Below are 23,313 nucleotides of genomic sequence, written 5' to 3' on the forward strand. Positions count from 1 at the left end.
TTTCTAAATTTTGTTACACTTAAACAACAAAAAGAAATAAAGCACGAAATTCTTAAGACGTTTTGAGTTGAGTAATATTTTAATTCCAAACAGGATGTTGGTGATGGAAACAGAGATCATGAAGAAATTTCAATTATCAATTTTTCACGTTTTATGCGTGGTAAGAGCTACGGCTCGTAGATTTAATTTTTTAGCAAATTTTTAACCTTTTGTATACCTACTTCACAATTTTCATTTTGAATTTTTCAAAAGATGGAGTGCATCTGAAAAATAAGTGAAAAAAGCTTTTTTTTTGTTGAAAACATGCAACCTGTGTGATGATGGGTTATAGCACTATGTATGGAGTTACCCTCCTTTGAAATCAAATTATAATCATGAAATACAAACTGGGGCTTCTTGGTGGTGGGGTAGACTTAAAGGAAATTTATAGCATACAAAAATATTGCATTTTTATAGCTTTTATAAATGAAGTATTTTTTAATTTTTTTTATAAGCAATATATATGTGCCCATGATTATGAAAGTGGACTAAGTCACTTTTTGCATTGTTTGAAGAAAAACTTACACAATAATTTTCTTATAACGATTTAATGATATTTCTTTTATGAAATCACTAGAGGAGCAATAAAAATGTTTATTTACTGCAATTTCGCTTTCAAATAAACTTTACTCCTTAAATAATAATTATTTTTAGGCTAGATTTGATGCCATTTTTAGGAGTGACTTAGTCCACTTTCATAATCAAGGGCACATATAGGAATTAAACTAACAATTAATATTTCTATAGATTTTTAAAAAATACAAAAAAATTAGAAAAAAATCAGGTCATATTCTTTTTAACTAATTTTTTTCTCAAAATTTTGAGTTTTTTTAAAAACACTTCTTTAAAGGAGATGACCCATTTTTTTATGGAGCCTGGGCCCAGGGCGTACACCAATGAGACTAGTATCAAATGAAAGCTTATATTGAGTTCTATTAGTGAGTAAAATATTTTTAAAATTAGTTTTGGGGATTTCGAAATGTTTGAGTCTGAAGTTGGGGACGAAAAAATCAGAAAAATCGGATTTTTTCGAAACAAATCTTCATAGCATCCGAAGTATAGAACCTAGAGAGACAATTTTGGTACCAAATAAAAGGTTAAAGTAATACGTTTCGACTGATACTAATATCTTTTTCCTATCCTCAGTAGGATAGGAAAAAGATAGGGCCCAAAATGGGAATAATCTTCTGGATTTTTAAAAATGTATATGTATATTAATACTATCGATCAGTCGTTCTTTACAAATACTTATTTTTATGTTTTAACGAATAAATTTGTAATAACTTAAACTATGGAAAATTATCCAATTTTTTGATATCATTTAATCATTTAAAACAAAGTCTTTGTTTTGTTTATGGCACAAAATTCATAATTTAAATTTTAAAAACCAATATGGCATTAGTGGCAATTTTTAAAGTTAAAGAATTGTATAACCGACGGAAAAATGGTTGAAAATTTAGTTGAAATCGATTTACCATCGTAGACTTAGCCAGAATTTGACTTTGGTTTATTTTGTGATGGTCAAAGAATAAGTCTTACTTAAAACAGCTCTAAATGACAACAGCTTTTTGTTTTGTTCAAGAGAGGGATAACGCTCAGAAATAACTTCTTTTTAGGCTAATAAAGCAATAATTTTAGGTAAAAGCCAGATCTTCGACAACCCCTGAGACTCTTTATTTAGTTTTATTGAACTTGAAAAGTGCAATATCTGAGCTTCTTAAGTTGTTTTTTTTTTTGGAAGAATTTCTGAATTGTTTTATTATTATTGAAAATTTCGAAAAGAATGACAATGGAAATATGGAAGAAGAGAGAGACACACACAAGGAAACTGAAATATTTCTTGCCAAATAGAAGGTAATTAAACGTGAGTCGTTGGCTTCCTTTTTACCTTGCAGCCAATATATAAGAACTTCAACAGATTGCAATTCCTTTACGTATAACGAAGATGTCTTTCTAATGTTTATTTGCTTTCACACCTCTCATGAACAAGGTATGGTGTCTAAAAAGTCACTTTTAACATATGTGAGTAGTTTGGTTTAATTTTCTTTTTGAGTAACTTCGTTTGCAAGGAGCCTTGTCTAACACTGATTTCACCAAAGGTTTTCTCATTATCTGCAATTATTTTTATGTCTTCATGTTTTTTTTTTTTTCTTCCTAAGGATAATTCTTATCTAAGCTGTTCAATTTTTTTTTTCTATTTTTAAAGTTTTGTACAAGTTCATTAATAGCGAATGAAATTGTGTAAAAGCCCTCTTTTGCAGAAGCCGCAACCATTACAACGTTATGAACTTCAAATGAACTTTGCTATAAAAGTTTATCTATGTTAAGACTTCACTCTTCTTAGAGTATCTTTTTTTGTTGCAATTTTTTTTTTCTTCTTTTTTATTTTTGCAAGAAAAAGAAATTAGTTTTAAGACACAAATAGATGCAGATACTTTTTGTTTGGTTTGTCTGTGGTAAGGTTTTTTTTTCTTTTCTTCTAGGTTTTTTTTTTTTTTAATCTTGTTCCTTTTTTTTTGTGTGTTATACCGCGCCAGCCGTCATCTTGCAATTTTCTTTTTGCCCTTTTGTTGTTTGTTCTTCTTAAGTTTGTTTATTTTTTTTTTTGTCTTTTTGGTTTGGATATTTTGAGCTGAGCGTGTGAAATCTTCTTACCACATTTGACTTTTGCCCAATTTTTTTTTCTACGCTTTTTGTTGTTGTTGATGCATTTTTTTTTATCAAACCGAAAAGGAAGCAATTTATAGTGTACAACAGGAGTTTCCTTAAAGATGTATTTATAACTTAAAGTTTAAGGGTAACTATTTTTTTTTGTTCTTGTATTCTGAGGGTGGATTCTGAATTATTCATTTTTAAGTTTTAACAAAGTCGGTTTTTGTTTTTGTTTTAATATTCTTATGCATGCATATTGCTTCTTTAAGAACTTCTTAAAAAATGCAGGTAACAAGATTGTTGAAAATTTAAAATTCGTTAGAAAAGTTTGCTGCTTTCTAATTGCTATTCTCTAAGCAGAAGACTACTTTGGATACAGTGGGGATGCAAATTCTTAGAAGAGCATCTTTGTTTAAAGAAAGGCATAATGGGAATGTTTATTTGATCTAGAAGTTTTATTATATTTGTATCTGTCTTTCTTTATCGAAAAAAACAAAAATAAAAACATGTCAATTTAAAAAAGTAGGAAATATACTTTTGTCAAAACTAGACAGAAATTGCAAAACTGCAGGACATAAAAGTTCGAATTTTTGGAATACCCATCTCAAGTTTTGTGAACATAGAACAAAATTCAAGATGTCTTTATTGAAATAAATATCATTTTTGTCTTTATATTCTGGGGCTTATAAATTATATTGAAATATTCTTTTTAAATGTTCAAATTAATTTTTTTTTTGAAATACATATAACTAGGAATTTCTTTTCTTTGGTAGAATTCTGAGAACTTTTGAATTAAAAAAAATATTCAGCAATGAAATTAATGTTTTTCAATTCGAATTCAGTAAAGGACTAGAAAAAAAGGACCTTGAAGAAATAAAAGAGACTGTCAAAATTCTAAGAATGATGTTAAATAAGCTAAATTTACAAATACATACATGAATATAATAATATGAAGAATTCTAAGAAATTTATTGCATTGAATAAATCATTTTTATCTCTTTTTGGAAAAATAAATGGCTCATGATGCTTTCAAGTTTCAAATTCAAGGATTTTTATTTTAATAAAAATTATTTTGTTAGAATAAGAAAAAAATACTTAATTCATATATAAATTTATACATTATGCATATTACAAAGACATATTAGTTTTATTGAAGGAAAAATAGTAAAAGTAGAAGAGAATATATGCATTGTTTTGGTAAAAACATTTTTAAATTTTTGATAAGAATAAAAAGAATTTTTTTTGAATTAATATGTCCAGTCAAATTAGATCGAAAATAGGATGTGCTCGTAAATAATTCAGACAAAGCTGTAAATGATTTTAATTTATTGTGAACATCTCAAAGAAGAGTCGTACAAATTTGTGACGGATTCTGAGTTGCGCATAACTTTTGATAGCCAAAAAACCGTTACATTTTAGGACTTCTTTCAGTTTTTGGGTGATAACTCCTGAAAAATAACTCGCACAAAAAATGATTGTACACTAAAGTTAAAGAATATTAAATTTTACATCGATTTAATACCAAAAACATTAATTTTGGTCAAGCGGTTTGGTCAGAAGTGGCAGTCAAAAGTATAGTAAAATTTTACTACTTTGAATAAAAGGTGTGTAATCTCCATTTCAAACGTCTATTTTTTGAATCTACGAAGGTGAAGTGAAACTCAATTTTCCATACAAAAATAGCACACTGAAATCTTGAACGAAAAATTTCATTTAGCTTTTCGTTTATCAGTACGCTGCTCTTGGTAAAAATTTTAAAGTTTTCACTCATTTGTCACTTAGGTTCTTTTTTATTGTCCTGGACTTTTTTTTGTTTTATTCAAAGAACTGTGATAATGTTTTTTTCTCATTTTTAATTCATTAATTTCTTGATTAAGAAATTATTTTTTGAAGTTTTTTCTTAAATTTAAATGAATTTGGATTTTCTTTATTGTGACTTTGACAGAATACTCGATGATATTTTTTCGTTAGCATTTTCGCTGTCTAGTTTCGAGATTGGAAAATGACTCTTCTTTGAGATGTCCAAAGTACCTAAATTAAAATCATTTCCAGCTTTGTCTGAATTATTTACGAGAAAAAGTCTAATTTGACTGGGCTAATATTGAATATAAGGTTTACCTTGTTTTACCTGGTTTGATAAACCAAACTTTTTCTCTATTGGAACAATTAAAACAAATTTAATACTTTACTTTTAAGAGGGTTTTGAAATGAATGTTTATGCCTAAAAGGTTTGTACTTTTTAATAAATTGATGATTTTTTTTTAAAGTTGAAACAACTTTGATTTAAAGATATTTTATAACGGCAAACCGCTTTAAACTAACGATGTTCTACTTTCAATTTAAAATTTTCATCTTCAACGCAAAAATATTCCGAAAAATATTTGAATCAATGTGATTTTCGTGGATTTTAAGTTGTTTTTTTTCCCTAAGTGTACAGGAGTTAAAAAGTGATTCAACATAGACAGTCAATCTGTTTCTTATGATAAAGCCCTTAAATGCTCCAGGAAACAATGAGAAAATGGAAAGAGAAAGTGTAGAAAAAACTAAGCTTGTAGGTATTTAAAAAAAAATTCACTGGTTACTGTAAAACTGTTCTGATTTTTCACTCAAATTAAAATAATGCTTTATAAACTAGTAGACTCAAGTTTTTTTTTACACATGAAGGGTCCACGGGAAAAACGGCACATGTCCAAACTAATGATGAGGTCTTGTAGTATTCTGATGTTATCCTTACTTTTATAGAAAAACAAATATAAGCCTTGCTAAAAAAATAAATACCTGACGTGCCTTTAGTACTAAATTGTATGAAGAACAAAATTTTAAAATGCGTTTTTCTCGGAATGAGTTGGAATTGACTTTTGCTGTTTTTCCCCTGGACCCTTCCCATGGAATTCAGTAACTAAAATCATAGTGAAATAATATAGGTCCAAGATCTAAGGGAAGAAAAAACTTTTTACATCGGACAATAATTGCCGACTCAAGATGATACCCGTTTTCGTTAGAGCATATCCATTTTTTTTAATAAATAAATATATTATCATTAGGAAAACGTGATTCAAAACCAAACCCTGTTTTTTTTTTTTTTTTTTTTTGTACCAAAGCATTCATATTCAATTACAATAACCTTCCCGTAATCTACCAACTACTTCAATTTATATATCATTTCAAAATGCATAATTAAGCATTTTAATGAAATTTAAAGTTCAACCCCTTTGGCTTTTACAAGAACCATTAAAAGTCTATGACACAGTATCAAAAGTACCTACATAGTTCACTGTATCCTCTAGACAAACCCTAATTGAGTCTAATTAAGCCAAGCATACCATAAGCGAGCTTTTGCAGTGTATATCTTTCTATACTACAACATACTAATAGCCAGCTTGTATATACCTATAGTTACAAAGATATACCTAGCAACAGATAACTAGGCGTTGTGCAAGAAATAGTCATTATAAATGGAATCCCATTATCTTTTGCTCTTCTCTGTGTTAGGACATCTTTTCCGTGCTTCAAACAACAACTTTCCTGTGGGTGCTGGCTGCATAGCATATCTCTCTCCATTTACCCACCAACCGCACACACACACACACACACCGTGACCATCCAATCATCAAATTCACATGACCAACGGATACCAAACTTCCTCCTTTATCCTGTGCCCGATGTTGTTAGCTTTACTTTACTTTAACTATCTGTCGTCACAAAAATAAAAAAAAAAACGAAAAGAATTACTTTTCCACTCTTTCAGCACTTGGCTGAGTATGATATCCTATCGGGAGCGCAAGAGAGTAGCAGACAGACAAAAACGCACAAACCCATCATGTCCTTTGAACTGGACTATATCTGGATCCTGGCCTTGCTAGAAGCTCTACAATTTAATTAAGAAAGATATATTTTTTTTACTGCTACTTATTGCATAACAAAATGCAGACAGACAGAGATGAGGGAGATAGCATACACCTAAAGAGAGAGAGAGATGGAAGAAAATGCGTTACAATGCATTTCCTGTGCGGAATACACCCACACATCAATTAGCTGGTATGTTATATTTTATACGCTCGCACTTGCATATGCATTAATTTGAATCCCTTGAAGCTATTATAATATACGCACCGGATGTTCCTGCTTTTGTATGGCCGCATGGTGATCCGTTCTTTTTGTAGACATCGACCGGACAATGGCCATTGTCGCCATCACAATATTCGGGCAGATCACATTCGGTAATGGAATCTCGACAGATGAAGTCCTTTGGGCGGAGCTGTGCAAATATACAAAAAAAAATTGAATGTTAATAGATTGAGTTTCCAAAAGTTTAGATTATGCGATGGACTCGGTGCATCATCATATAAACTTACCCGACACTTATCACAACACATTCCGGTAGCACATTGGGCTTCTGTTTTCAATTTGCAGGTTATTCCATCACAGCAAGGATCTATTGCACATTCCTCGAAAGTTCCACAATCACATTCTTCATCCTCTTCAACGATTTTATTGCCACAATTTCGCCGCATTTCAATCTGGTTTGATAAAAGAAAAATAGAAAAAAGAAAAAGAAATATGAGAATGTTTGTGGCATTAAATTTCATCAAAGAAAAAGTTATATAGATGAGTGTGTAGAGTGTAATGTGAATAAAAGTTAGAAAAAAAAAAAAGTTAAAGGGTTCAAAGTTATCTAGAGAAGATATTAATTAGTGGTGTGCCTGTGTTCTAGACGTTCTAATGATGTAGGGGAGACTGAGGCACTTATCAAAGAATGGACAGATTTTATATTACATATATTTTTGACATAAAATTACTTTTTTTTTAAGACCATATAAAACGTCATTTTAGTAATAGGTGTAGTAACTAGTAAGAAATTTCTAGTATGGGTTTTAAGCTGAATTATGAAATAGATTTGACATCATCAATTCAAATTGTCTAAAAGACATCAAATGCCAATTTTCCTGAGCGGAACTACCATGGTCTAAAAAGTGAAAAAATATAAAATTTTGAATGAATGAATGAAATGAACAAAAGGTAGTTATTTTAGTTAAGTCTTGAAAATTGTTTTGATTAATGGATAGCCTAAAATCATGAAAACATTCTTTCAACTTGGTGCCAAAAAGTTAAGAAAACAGATGGTCTTCAAATTTTGAAAAATATAATATGTACATTTTTCAAAAATTATTGAAGAGGCAAAATCTGAGGCTAGTCAGCAACTATCTACTATTCAACTATAGGGATTGTTTTAAGTTTAACTGTTTTTTTTTCTTATTTTCGAAGTTCGCAAAAACGAAAAGATATAGATAATATAGAGTAGCAGGGATATTTATTACATTTTTGTGTACTTAAACACTGCTTAGCTTTTTTCAAATTTATTATTTATTTATTTAATAAAAATAAATATCACATTATTCAAAGTTAAGACCATTTATACTTAGACCAAAGTATGACAGTTATAAAACAACTAAAAACATGGTTTTTGAACACATTTTTGAAATTAAAGCAGTTTTTTAAAGTTAATTAACGTTTATAAATAATAGCCTAGATGTATGTATAACCAATCTGAGTAAACAGTTTTATAGCTTCCTGCATCGGGCTGAAAAGTTTGGCAGCTGCAGTTCGCTTCATAGGTTTTTGGTCAAATTTACATTATTTCACGTTCGAGTATATGAACTGTTAATCTATCATTTTCCCTAAGACTGATCTTGACCTAGATCTTGCTGATAGAACTTAAAATGTAAGTAAAGGTCTTTAAGGGGTTTTGTTTTGGAAACTTTTGTGTTTAGTTTCTCGTTTGTTTATATCAGTTGAAAAAGAGAAGAGTCAACAAGGTTAGCTAAAAAAGCTTAGATTGAGGTCTTCAGATCAAGGGAAAATTAAAAAAAAAACCTGATGCTAGGTATATGAAGTTACATATTTTCCATTATGTGATTATTTAATTTTATAGTCTGCTGACGTTGATTCGAAAACGAGCCTTATTTAAGCTTTTTGTAAAAATTTAATATGGACTTCGTGTTTAGGGTACTTCAGAAAGCATAATAAATCAATTTTTTTTTCCCAGCTACATTATGTTTTTCAAAAACTGATAGGATTTATCCTCCGATAAGAAATGATGCTATTTCAAAAATTTTTTCATTTAAACTAATGAGGAATCCAATTCACTCTATCTAAGATCTTTGAAACGTGAGCTATCGCAATATTTCTTGGACACTAGATTTTGTAATATTTATAAATCCTCAAGTTTTCAGATTTCGTTGAAGTGTGAATGAATTACACAAAAAAAAAAAAAAACAAAAACAAAAAATAGGAATTAAGATTGGCTTAAATTGGGTTTAAATGACCTAAAAAAAAAAGACATTTTTTGTATATCTCAGTTTAAATTTTGAATCGTAACAGGAGAAGGATTTTAAATAAAGTTGTGTTTGGTACCAGTACTTAATCGTTCCACGAAATAGGGTAAATTAGGGCATTATGGCATACCTAAGCACAAACTCAAATAACTTTACTACGGACAACAATTGTTATTTCAATAATTTTTTTTAATTAAATTTGATAAAAACGTAACATAAATAAATTATTTAAGAATAAAAATTCAAGCGTTTTAACAAAAAATAAATTAAATTAAAAATAGTCAAAAAAAAACCATATTGCCCTATGTACGGGCAATGTGGCGAACCCCATTTACTTCGGAGCCCTTTACTTTTTTTACATATATTCGGCATTTCTGAAATATAATTGTAAATAACTTTCATAAAATTAACGTTAAATTGAGGTTAATTTGAAATTTAAAAAAATGTTGAGACATTATGTAAGTTACTTTTGAAATTAGTTTTACATAAGGGCATTATGGCGCAGTCAACTATAATGTAGCGCCATAATGCCCCTATTGCATCTGCGCCATATTGCAAAATATACACATATTCACAAAACACCAAAAACCAAACACAATTCTTACTTCATTTAAAATATTACAAGTTATATAACCAAACCAAAACTGTACTCTGCATTCCACTCTTCACAACAAACACGTGCACTGTATAGTTACCGAGATACACACAAACAAAAACAAAGCGATATTATATTGGAACCCAGAACCGGTATATTTATTTTGTTTTCTTTCTTGTTTGACACAAAAATAATAGCACTGACCTGCGATTTTCACAAGGCTAGTGTTCAACGAAAACCAAAGTTTCTGCATTGGTTTTATTTAAATGCGAGTATTGGAAGTATGGTAGTTGAGAGGTGCGCCATAATGCCCGGTGCGCCATAATGCCCGAAGTTACCCTAAGTTCGAAGATTCTTATTGCTTTGATAAAATTTATGAAATTAGTTTCTGTAGCATTAAAAATAAAAGTTGTTTACCCTGGTTCAACTTTTCTACAATGTCTTCGAATTTAGAAAACCAAATTTTCTATAATATCACATCCACTTTCTTTATCTATCTTTACCAGGCCGTAATATCTACCTGCCTACTTACCTTCAGAAAATACATAATTCGAACAGTTTTTGATTTTTTGAAACAACTTCATACCTAAAAACTAAAGTACCGAGTCGATGAAGACTCACGTTAAAACATATACAAAACAAGCCGCTATAATTTTTTGTGTAAGGTAGAGCTCCCTTTGTTTTTTAAATTTAAATTTTCATTATTGCTTTATACTTTTAAGTACATCTAAAGACAAATTATTTAATAATAATATTGTTTACAACAAAAAATTCTTAATCCCTTAAAAAGCCATTCTGATCCTGGTTTACCCTGTGCTTATTACTGCATATCCGATAATACCATACCGAAAAATAACAATAATTTAACTTGAAATTGACTTACAACAAAAAAAAAGAAAAGTTTTTTCCACATGAGAAAAGAATAAATAATTAGAAAAAGTTTGTGAAAAAGTCTTTTATGTTATACGCTAAGCTACGCATTGCTTCTTTCTTCTTTTCCTCCTACTCCTTCAGTTCCTTTCCTTTTTTTCCTTTTTTTTTAAGACTTTGAATATATTTCTCTTTAATGAGCCAAAAATCACAGCCAGTCCTTGTTGAATACCAGAAATTTAACACTTATTTAAACAATTTTCTGGGAATTTTTCTGGTTGGTATAATATGCGTATAATGTATATAATACACTTTACATACAACCATATACTCGTACACTGATAGATATGGCAGTAATTTTCTTAAGAGAAATCATCGTTTGTTCAATATTCTCAAGAGTATTAAAGAAAAAAAAAAAAAAAAAATAAAGAAATTCTACAAGTGAAAGGTACGAGTATATGTGTATGAAGAATAGGTACTATATACCTAAGGGGTGGATTTTGATAAGTTATACCTACCTACATCATATATATTGAAATATTTACCTTGAGGATATTATTATGAGTTGAAACATTTCACTCGACACATGTTTTTAATTACTTTTTCAAAAAATTCGTAACCAAATGTTGATTGTTTGTTTCTCCATTTTACTTGTCAAATTCAGTCCACAGTAAGATCTCTGTATTTACTTCTTAGAAAGTTTGATTATATTAGTTTACTTTTTGATAAGTTCATCGTTTCATCATATCGGGATTCTTAGAAATGATTTTTTTGTAACGCAGTTTTTAAATTTTGGCAAATACAAATTTAAGAAAAGAGATATTCCTTGAATTCAATATCAATCATTAATATACTTTTGTCAAAAAAATCATGATGTTTTTGACATTTTGCTTCGTTCGCTTTAATACATTTATTTTAACTATGGCATTTTAACCCTCTGTAGGCACACCTCTTTTTTGTGACGTGATAGGCACACGGGTGCGAATTTGGTTTATACTTTTTCAAGTCGCTAGAACTTTTTTCGGTCACAATATTTTATAGAGAATCAAGTATGAAATTGATGTAGAATATTCCGAGGAATTCGAATATTGTTTTCACAATTCCGAAAAAAAAAATATTTTCACTCTTATAAAGAGACTTTTTTGGGACCACTTTTTTGAAAAATCGTAATTTTTTTTATTTTTGTCCTGCCAAACTCGCACCCGTGTGCCGACAGAGGGTTAAGATTAATTTGATTTTTTTTTTGAAAAATATTTTCTATTTTAGGTGGAAAATTTGAAAAACATTCGCAGCTTATTCACAAAAAATTTAAATTGCACGTGAAAGACTTGTGAATTGTGATAGATAGGTTTCGACAAAACTCACACAAAAAATTGGCGCTATTACTATATGTATTAGGGTGGGTCAAAAAAATGGAAATTCGTTTTTTTGATTTGGTACTTCGAAAACTCGATTGCTAGACACCTCTAGAATATACTCACCAAATATGAGCGCTTTTCAATTTTCCATTTTTACATCAAGCTTCTACCAAAAAAAAAAATAATTTTTTTTAATTGACTTTTTAGCCAATTTTTTTACATATTCTTGTAGAAAATTGAACGCTCTACAAAAAAGGTTAAATACACTTTTTTGAATTATCTAACCGTTTAGTAGATATTTGAGGTAAAAAATCGAGAAAATCTTTAAAAATTCGTTTTTTTTTTTTCTTAATTTTGTAACAAATTGAAAAATTATATTAATCAAATGCGCATGACATATTCTTGTAGAATACAGATTGTTCCACAAGAAAGGTCTTAATAATTTTTTTCAATAATCTAACCATTCTAAAGATATTCGAGGTCAAAGTTAAAAAAAAATATGAAAACATTTTTTACTTTTCAAAATTTTCTAATTCACTGAAAATTCAATATTTCCATATTAGCAAGATGTTTTCTTGTAGGGACTTAAACGTTCTATAAAAAGTTCCTTGGCAGCAAATTGATTGCTTTAACCGTTTAGAAGATAATCGTATTCAAATCGCAATGCATACTTGTCATAAGAAAACTATTGAAATCAGTGGGCATTGGTTTGGATACGAATATCTTCTTAACGGTTAAAGCAATTAATTTGCTGCAAAAAAACTTTTTATAGAACGTTTAAGTCCCTACAAGAAAACATCTTGCTAATTTGAAAATATTGAATTTTCAGTGTATTAGAAAATTTTGAAAAGTAAAAAATGTTTTCATATTTTTTTTAACTTTGACCTCGAATATCTTTAAATAGGTTAGATTATTGAAAAAAAATTATTAAGACCTTTTTTGTGGAGCAATCTGTTTCCTACAAGAATATGTCATGCGCGTTTGATTATTATAATTTTTCAATTTGTTACAAAATTATGAACCAAAAACGAATTTTTAATGATTTTCTCGATTTTTGGACCTCAAATATCTACTAAACGGTTAGATAAACGAAAACAGATATAAAGTCTTTTTTGTAGAGCGTTAAATTTCCTACAAGAATAAGCAAAGAAATTTGCAAAAAAGTCGATTTATAAAAAAAATAATTTTTTTTTGTAGAAGCTTGATGCAAAAATGGAAAATTTAAAAGCGGAGGACCTTCTAAATAAAGAGCTCATATTTGGTGTGTATATTCTAGAGGTGTCTAGCAATCGATTTTTCGGAGTACCAAATCAAAAAAAAGAATTTCGATTTTTTTGACCCACCCTAATATGTATTAAACCTTCGGACCTTCATTATACAAATACTATTTTTTTAAGAAGCGACCTTTTAATTCTAGGGCGACGAAAACTAAACAAATACTAATGCAAAGTTTAGGGCTATCTCGTTTAGTTCAAGAAGTCGATAGGTAAATCAGATTAAATCATGATATTGCAAAATAAAAAACGAGCTTACATTTTTTTGGTTTTGATTAAAAACTGGAGTGCATAAGAATAAAAAATAAAATGCACGACTGGGTCGCACGTACTTGCTCTTATGGTAAAAGTAGCTTTTATCTTAAAGGTTTTTATGAAAAGCATATTTCTGAATTATGTAAAAAAAAAATACATAAAATCTTGTTTTTTTTTAAATTAATTAAACACCGTTTTTAATGGTTTTGATCACAAAACGAAGTACCCAACTCGCCTCTGTAAATTTAAATCTTCCAGTTTCTACTTTTTATACAGCTTTTATTGAGCTTGCTTCAGAATTTAACTGCTTATAGAAGTTCGGACTTGTTTAACAACTTCTAATAAGTTGTTTAAATACTGTTAAAGAAACTTAAACGAAGAAAGCTTGTTTTTTCGGATAAGCCTGTTTAATGAATTTATAGAAGCTTTACAGAAATTACCAAGTTTTGTATTTGATTTTTGGTTTTGATATTAAATAATCTAGCTCGGACACTTTTTGGTTTTGACATTGAATAATTTAGCTCGGACATTTTTTTGCTATTTGAACTGATTAAGTTCTTCATTTCATTAATGAATATACTAGGATGGCCGAGTGGATAGAGTAGTGAACTAGCACCAAGCAGATATACGAAGTTCGATTGCTGAGTGTGGTAAAAAATTATATACTTTTAAAATTATTATTAATAAATATACTAAAAACTAATGGAATGTTATATATAATATCAGATCAAAAGATAAAATTCATTATTTAAAAATAGTTAAAAAAGAATTCCTTTTGTTTTTGTAGTTGTTTTTTTAATTTCGAGCTATACAAGCTCTTCCGAAGCTATCTGTCAAATCTCAAAGCTTCGATAGAGCTTCGGTAAAGCTTCGTTAAAGATCCTTATAGAGGGTCAAACTTGTATAACGTTCTCCTTTTCCATGCCCAACAACCTAACTAAAGTTTAAAAGAAGCTGAAATGTAGCTTTTGTAATACCTTAACCATAGCTGAAATGTTAGTTGGGTATGCCACCTGATTCCTTGTATGAAAAGAAGTTTATAGAAAAAATAAATTGAAAATCGTTGGAGCCGTTTTTTTTTAAATAATTTTCTATATATAAAAATTTTTAACTGTTTCCATAAAACGAAAAAAATATTTTTTTTTTTTAAGTCTAAAAATGTATTTTTAGAAAATTTTCTAAAATTTTATTATTACGGTTACTTAAACGCTTTTGTATCAAAATTTTCTTTGAAATCGGGTTAGTCTTGTAAGAGATATTCAGAAACAAAAAAAAACAAAAAAACGGTTCTATGGCAGGTACCGTTAGTTACGGTTACGGTTAGAAAATTAATTGTTCTACTTCAGTTATATGGCAGGTACCAAACAAGAAGACAAAACTAAATTAAAAGTAATACCTAAATAAATTTGATATTTTTGGTTTTTCTTGAATCGTATAATGAAATGAAACAGAATTGTGTTACTAAAGAACTGAAAAAAAAAAAAAATTAAAATAAATTATTTGGTTTGGGACAGTTGAAAAGATATTTTTTTAAATATGTATCATTAAATTGTTTGATTTTATTATATACAATACTTACTTCATTTGGTTTGTTTAGCAAACAAAGACCATGTCCAGTTCTTAAGGCATCGATGTAATCTTTTTTACTGCATTCTGAAAATTTGTACGGCTGAACATTTTCTTGTCCAACAATTGACTGTGCCATAATACAACCATGCCAGTCTCGGCAAAAGCACTCTTCACCTGTAAGGACAAAAATAAATGTTAATGAAAGAGTAAAGAATAGGTACATAACATCACCATAGTATAACAAAGGAAACTCAAAAATTAAAAAGTTTTCTGTCAAAGGTTTCAATAGTTAGCAAAACGTCACTAAAACCCAAGTTTTCAATGCTAAGCTAACCTTATTTATTGGTTTTTCCTAAGAATAAATTTTTTATATTGACGTTATTTTTCTGAAAATCTAATAAACCTAATTTTCATGAACACAGAAAATTTTAATGTTCGATGAAAAAAAAAAGCACGTATACGCCACAGTGAACTGAAAGTTCATTACGGTGTTAAGTAAGAATTAAAAAGCTATGCGAATTTCTTTTTGCTGGGAAAGTTTACACTTAAAAAGTCAACTTTGTATTAAGTAATTTTCAAATAAAAATATATTTGCCGAATTTAAAAATCAAGTTAAAATAAATGGTGACACCTTGTTTGTAAATATTGTTTATTGATAAAAAAAAACAATCTATTGCACAAACAGAATGGACACCCATTTTGGTGTGAAAAATATTTATTATATGAAATATTGATCCATGTAAATATATATTTCCACTTTTTGCGTCATTGACAAATCCAAAATTAGTGTTAATTTAAATTTTAATTACAAAAAAAAAATTATATGAATCCTCTGATAAAATATTAATTTATTTGATATTATTTAATATTTATTATAAAATTCTCATTAAAATTAAGCATTTCATTTTCAATTTAAAAAATCAAAATTCAATTCAAAAATAATAAAATAAAACAACACAAAAATATAAAAAAAAAATCGCATTAAACTAGGATAATAATTTTAATTTTAATCTTTGTCGTTCAAAATAAATGAACAAAAAATTGATTTAATTTGCTACCATTAGCCAAGCCAACTTATATCCCTCCACCCAGGATGTGCAATAAAAAACAAATTACTGGGTTATTAAACATTAAATAAAATTTATTCCACCATAAATGCTAATCATTGGAAATAAATCATGTGAGAAATGGAAAGGGACATACCTACTACAAAAATCGAAACGAATATACCAAAGCAAAAAGTATAACAACAAAAATACACCCTCTCTATAATGTAAAAAATAAAAAAAAAAAAACATTTCATCGTGATGGCGACAAATGATTCCAAGGCGAATCAGTCAATAAACAACATCTTGAAATATCGAAGAAAAGACACAGCCCTTGGAACATTGGGAGTTAAAAGGAAGAAGAAAAGAACATAAGACAAGCCTGTCATTAATTTGCTGCCCAGGACTCTCTGTCCTGTCACAGCGCTTCTTTTCGTGACATAAATCACAATTCCAGTGAGTGTTGAAATTATGAGCGAAAGCACACCACGAACGAATCTGATCTGTGCAGTAAGCGGCTAATTGATTGATGTCCCCGAAAAAAAAAAAAAAAACAGATAACAAAAACAGTCCTTGAGGAAGGAAGAAAATACATAATCTTCGAACTTACGTCCATCATCATGGCCCATGCCAATATTGTGTCCTATCATATGGGCCATCGTTCCAGCTAGTAGATGTGGCTCATAAACATTGATATCAACACTTATGCCAACCGCCCGCGGTGTACAAACAGTCTCTGGCACGGCCATACCTGCTTCGCCTCCAGCAAATGTCTCACCCCTGAAAATATATATAAAAATAAAAGAAAATAACAAAGAATTATTTAGTATTATTGTCTGTCACAAAAAGATAAGACACGAGCAATAAAATAGTACAGAAAAATAGAAAAACACCAAAGAAAACAAAACTCGATAAATAAATATGACGGCGTCAGAGAAAAGCTCTCAATCATCGTTAACAATTGAATTAAAGTGTACAAGACTTCCACCAAAAACCATAACAAATGAAAAAAAAAAAAATTAAGTACATCGAGTTTCTATTTTTTAAAGCTCAATAAACATTTTTAAATGCCTGGTTTTCTTGGTGATACATTTACAATAAATACACTTTGAAGGTCAAAGCTAAAAATTATGTTTTTCTTAATACAAAAGAGACAAGGAAGCTGTATAAGATCTAAGATACATTTGGAATCATTTTATGAAGTTCCTCTGCTGTTTTTTTGGCAAGTTATATACAATTTAACTGTTTTGTGGAATGTCTATATAGCGACGGTAACAAATAAACGATAAATGTTTGAACTACTGTGCTCTGTGCCATCTCAATCAGAGACGATAGGTAGTTAAAAGCTTTTATATAGAGTTTTATAGACATTTTATAGCTTTTATTGCTTCATCAAAGGAAGTCTACCATATTGCCACATAAATGAATGATTCCAATCAAAAGGAATGTGTACTCAGTGAATAATGTAGGTAACGTACATATTGGTTTGAAGAGTCCATTTCGTCAAATTAATTCTATTTTGCAAAATTGCAATAGGTTATAAATATTTTCATTATTTTGGAACTTGAAGTTTTGAAGTCCTTCCTTCTAGGAATTTTTTTTTTTTTTGGAAAAATCAAATTTTTGAAGTATTCAAGTCTAAAGAATTGCTAAACACTCAAATAACATAAGCTATTATAAAGTTGTTTTTAATGAACATCAAAAAACTAATTCATCAAAAACATTCATTTAAAAAAAAAATTGATTTCACAAAAACACAAGAAATCATACTTATAAAACTTTTTTTTTTTTTTCAAAATTACAATTGCAATTTATATTTTAATGTAAGTAATTTCATTGAAATTGATTAAGTCGTGCACAGTTAAATTCAAAATAATAAAGTTCTGTTAGAATGCCATTTATACAAATTTTTGTTTTTGGCCTCGACTCTTCATGAAGTCGTAACGTTGGGTCAAAAATATTCATATGTGTGTAAGGTAAAAAGCTTCAATTATTTAGGGAGAAAAATTTAGAAGCCGAAGAATATCTTTGTACATATATGCAAAAAAAAAAATGCACTACTGGGTCGCACGACTTGCTCTAATAAAATAAAATGCACGACTGGGGTCGCACGTACGTGCTCTTATGCTTAAAGTAACTCTAATGTTAAAGCTTTTTATTCAAGAAAATTAGGAAAAATTTGATATTTTCAAGAAATTTCATAGGTAGTGTAAAAAAATAAAATCTGTTTTTTATAATTAATTAAACACCGTTTTAAATGATGTTTAAAAAAAAAAAACAAGTATGCCATTTTTTTACTTGTATAAAAAGGTATTTTTAGAAAAAAATTTTCGAAAATCGTAGGAGCCGTTTTTTTAAAAAAACAATTTTTTATATATAAAAAATGTCTAACATTTTTCAAAAAAATAGTTGGTATGCCATTTTGAAGAAATAATTAAATTACACATAAAAAGTAAATTTCAAAATTTTTCATTCATCCGTTTTCAAAAAATTGATTTTCACAAAAAAAAATTTTGAAATATTTTTTAAAAATCCAAAAATGCGTTTTTTGAAAATTTTCTAAAATTTTAATATTACCTTTACTTAAACACTTTTGTATAAAAATTTTCTTTAAAATTGGGTTAATGTTGTACGAGATATTCAGAAACGAAAAAAAACCGTTCTATGACAGGTACCGTTAATAACGGTACAAAAAATATTTTTTTTATTTTAAAAGTTGGCTCTTATCTGTAATACTACAAACAAAAATTTTAATCAAAGTCGTTAGAGCCGTTTTTGAAAAAAATTAACTTATGTATTTCCGTTATATGTCAGGTACCGTTAGTTTTGGTCATAAAAAAAATTTCAATTTCCCCTCTAGGGAATCACCAAAAACTGCTAACTACTAAGTTTGAAGAAAATCACTTCACTTGTTTAGGCTGCAGCTCCAGATAGAGACAGACAGCATTGCCGGACCCACTTTTTTGGCATTCTCCATCATCGTAATGTCATGTAAAATTGTTATCTCGAGTTCGATTTTTTTTACGAATCCTAAACTTGCTCTATAGTACCTATATCGCAAGTAAAAAGTGGCTTAGAATATTAAAGTTCTTATGTAAAAATTCTGAAAAGAATATTCTTAATTTAATTTTTAAACTATGAATGTGAAATTTTTAAAAGAGGACTTTTCAAAACTGTTGGCGCCGCTTTAAAAGAAGTGTTTTTTATGCGCATAGAAATTTTCAAACATTTTTCAAAAAAAAAAAAAAAAAAATCGTTAGCCGATAAAAAGTAGATATGAGTCAATATTTTCAAAAAAATTGATTAACTTTTTAAAAATTCTTAATTTTCACTTTGAAGTTACTAAAAATTTTTCGTTGAAATCGGTCAGGCATCAATAAAACGGTACTATGGCAGGTTAATAGCGGTCCAATTTTTTTTTTGTTTGTTTTATTAAGAGCAGGACCTTTTTTTTTTTTGACAAAATGATTTAAGTCATTTTTGCGAAAAAAATTTTGGTCGCGTATGGCAAGTACCGTTTTTTTTTGGTACTCAATTTTCTCTCGAAACAATCACCAAAACCTATTTTTTCTGCTCAATCGTTATTTGCTACCAGCATAAACTACTGCCTTTGTGAAAATGTATATATTAGTAACGAATGTGTTGCCGTTGTGTTTTAATACATTTTTTTTTTGTTTACATTTGAAGACGATTTGTGAGAAAATTGCTTCTACCGGCTAAACGATTTAATCTTATAATTCACTCCCATATAATTTGTTTCTGTAAATATTCTAAATAATCCTTATACATCATTTTATTTATGAAACCAAAAAAAAAAAAAAGTTTTGGAAAAAAAATTATTTTTATATTAGTTTAAAAAACAAAACGGCAACACCGGCAATTTTTAACACATAGATTTTAAAGAATTTTTCATTACCGACGTTTAAGAATAGAAATTATCAAAATTGGATCTGTAATTTGCTTTAGTTACTCCACTAAAACATAATAAAACGATAACAATGCAAAAAAATACAAATTTTTTGAACAAAAACTTGCTAAATTGTTAAATAAATAACGTAACGTAGTAAATAACGTTTGAGTCGAATAAAAATCAATATAAACAAGAAAAATGACTTTAAACCGGGCAAAATATTTAAAATTATTGAAAAAAAATTCCGAAAAAAATGTTTGTTCGAATTCGTACCGATAAATCGAAAACTAATGATGCCAATCGATTTCTCAGGTCCGAAATAGGGGGGAATAGTTAACAGCGCACTTGTCTCAAAAAAATTTTTGAAAAAACTTGCACAGTGTAATAAATAAATTATTCACGACAAAACTAAGTATTTACTATGGTGGTATTTTCAGCAGTTTCCATTATTTTCGGTAATGTTTAATGCATTAAAATTAAGATTAAACATTACTTTTTATTTGGAGAACTTCTCAGTGTTTCTACTCATTGTGTTTGTAACCTATTTTGCATTATTATTCTTTTTTTTGGGTCGTTGGCCTTTTAAACAAGAGCTTCATAGCATATGAATGAGTAAACTCGTAGTCGTACATATGTTCAAAGTCAAAAAGTTGAACCTGCACATTCATAGCATAAGTCTTTAAACACAAAAATTATTTGAACGTCGGTTTACAACAACACTGTGTGTTCCAGGTGTTAATAGTCGAGCAATTGCAAATAATAATAAGCAAGTGGAAAATTATCCTTTTATGTTCCAAATATAAAGTTAAAAAATCCAAAAGCGTAAAAAATGAGTGCAAAGTAAACAAAAAAAAAAAAAGAGAGAAAAAAAGGCATAGTAAAGGTAAGCACTGTCAAAAGACTAATATACCGCGGCGATACTAACCTAAATGGTAAGTGGGCATTGCTATGGATTTCACAGTCCTTAAGCCAAAAGGAGTCAAATGGATTTTTAAGTATACTTATACCTCTACTATACATCTGGCTTGCAGTGTACCCTATGGTTTCTTTCAACATATATATATGTAGTGTGGAAGGGGTGTTTATGTCTTCTCTGTACATTTGTATAAAGCCGTAAAAGTTAATTTGCTATTTCACCTAATTTAAGCTGCCTGCAGAATTGTTTGCTTATGGCTTTGATCCTTATGCTATGATGTTGAAGAAGTAAATGTTTGTTTTTTTTTTTGCTTTCTTGTAAGCTATTGAATAATTTAATCGCTTAGTACTGTAAAATTGAATATAAAGGTTATACGTGAAGAGATTGTTAATGAAAGGGGTGCTACCTTTTTTTTTATAGTTTTTTGTTTTTTTACATATAGAAAAAAGAGAGGTATTAAGTTGATCATCAGTTGAATCCGCAAATAGAACTTTAGCCGGAAACGGTTAATAGAGTCAGCAAATGGACCAGCGAGTGAAATAAAAACTATACGGTAATAGAATTTTATTGCGCAAAAAAATGTGGGGCATCTGGGGAACAATATTAAAGAATTCTCCTTACAGAAATGTTTTTTTTTTTTTTTTTTGCAGAAAAAAAAAATTAGAAGGTTCATTTTGTAAATTGGCAAAACGATAATGTTAAGACGTGTTTATAAACATTAAGGCTGAAAACAATCAGTTTAACATCGAAATTTAATGTTGAGTGTTTAATATTACAAATAAAAAACATGGATTCCTTTCTTGAGGTAGATACACCTAAAGTTCTTAAGGTATACAAACAATAAAAAGCTATTAGAATAACAATAAAGCTACGCACTGCAATAAGAGCGAATTAAATATTAAAACAACCTAAGAAAATCATTAATAGGTTAGCTCCTAATTTTTAAGAATATGAGAAAATAAAATGCACGACTGGGGCCGCACGTACTTGCTCTTGCAGTTCAAAGCACTTTTATGTTAGCTTACTTGTAGATTATAAGAGCTGCCTCTATATACATTTTTAAGAAATTTGATTTATGTAGGGGAAGAGCCGGCATGGAGGTTAAACAAATTAGTTAGTTTGTTAAATAATTTTTTTTTTTTACTTGACTTGACTTTTTTGAGAAAAACTAAGAATGCAATTTTACTGCAATTACTTTGAATATTACGTATGCAAAATTTTATCAAAATCATTAGAGCCATTTTTGAGAAAATTGCAATAACTCCATAATGATGTACGGGAAGAGCCGACATCCGCGATTTAAAAAAATATAAAGACCATATTTCCACTATCCGTATTTTTTGAGAAAAACTAAAAACGCAGTTATGTTAGAACTATATACAGCATTACGTGTGTTAAATTTAATCAAAATCGTTAGAGCCGTTTTCGAGAAATTTGCAATAACTCGAAAATTTTGTATGGGAGGTATACGTTCTAAGTGAGATATTAAAAAACAAAAAAAAACCAACCTTGGAAATTACAAAATAAACATCCATACCAAATTTCAAGAAAATCCGTCTACCCGTTTAGGCTGTAGCTGCTTGTACAGATGGACGCACGGACGCACCGACGCACCGACGCACCGACGCACCGACGCACAGACCGACGGACGTCATGACGAAACCCACTTTTTTGGACTTCTCCATCATCGTAATGTTAGTTTTGATTAAAACCTCGAATTTTTTTTTTGACACGAAACCAATACTTGCCCTATTGAGCAAGTAAAAATGTCTTTGATACAAGAAAACTTAGTTGAAATGAATGTTGAGTCAAAGAGTAAAAAATTCATTTTCTGTTTAAAGTAAATTGAAAAAGATCTGTATTTTTAATCGAATTTATTGTGTTTCAAATCGTTTGCTTTAAAGGCCTATTAACTTCTGATTTTTCGGACGTCGAGCAGTACCAAAACCACTCACCAAAAAAAAAAAATTACCTTCAGTAAGTCTAAAACTCTAAGAGTGATGAAGTTGGAACTAGTGAAATACAAAAAACAGAAGTCTGGTAGGGTTGCCGTATGCTTTTTTTGCCAACTATTTTTTTTTGTGCAAAAAATGGCCAAATTATCCAATTTTATTTCTTGAAAAGTTTAAATTTGAGCCAGAATGTCTGGTAGGGTTACCGTATGCCATTTTTTGCCAACTATTTTTTTTTGTGCAAAAAATGGCCAAATTATCCAATTTTATTTCTTGAAAAGTTTAAATTTGAGTCGGAAAGCAAAAATGTGTCAGTTTGCTTCTTAGGACTTAAAATCAATAAACCAGTACATCGGTTGAAAGTTCTTGCCAAAAGTTTTATTATTCCTTCTTATCAAAAACAACTCTTCATTCAGAAATGTTTTGTAGTGTGAATATTTGTACTTTTTGTAATAATGTTTTAGGCACAATGTGAACGGTATGGCGCTACTAATGAAAATAAGAAATATAAGTAAAATTTAAAAAAAAATCAAATAGTTATT

The 23,313-nt window shown here is 29.0% G+C and overlaps 1 protein-coding gene across 16 annotated transcripts in view; it reads right to left on the reverse strand.

Moving 5' to 3' along the window:
* The window catches only part of LOC129909882 (disintegrin and metalloproteinase domain-containing protein 9), a 480,905-nt gene that overhangs the window by 61,903 nt on the left and 395,689 nt on the right, over positions 1-23,313 (reverse strand). For all 16 annotated transcript variants that reach the window (XR_008771453.1, XM_055987020.1, XM_055987014.1 and 13 more), the window contains 4 exons: positions 16,604-16,773; positions 14,958-15,121; positions 7,047-7,211; positions 6,805-6,949 (listed from right to left, as the gene is read on the reverse strand). Coding sequence is in view for 15 of the 16 variants with exons in the window: in XM_055987020.1 (XP_055842995.1) it covers positions 6,805-6,949; positions 7,047-7,211; positions 14,958-15,121; positions 16,604-16,773 (644 nt within the window). In the remaining variant the exon portion in view is untranslated. The remainder of the gene's footprint in view (positions 1-6,804; positions 6,950-7,046; positions 7,212-14,957; positions 15,122-16,603; positions 16,774-23,313) is intronic.

This window comes from Episyrphus balteatus, chromosome 2 (genome assembly GCF_945859705.1).
Source record: "Episyrphus balteatus chromosome 2, idEpiBalt1.1, whole genome shotgun sequence".
Taxonomy (NCBI): domain Eukaryota; kingdom Metazoa; phylum Arthropoda; class Insecta; order Diptera; family Syrphidae; genus Episyrphus; species Episyrphus balteatus.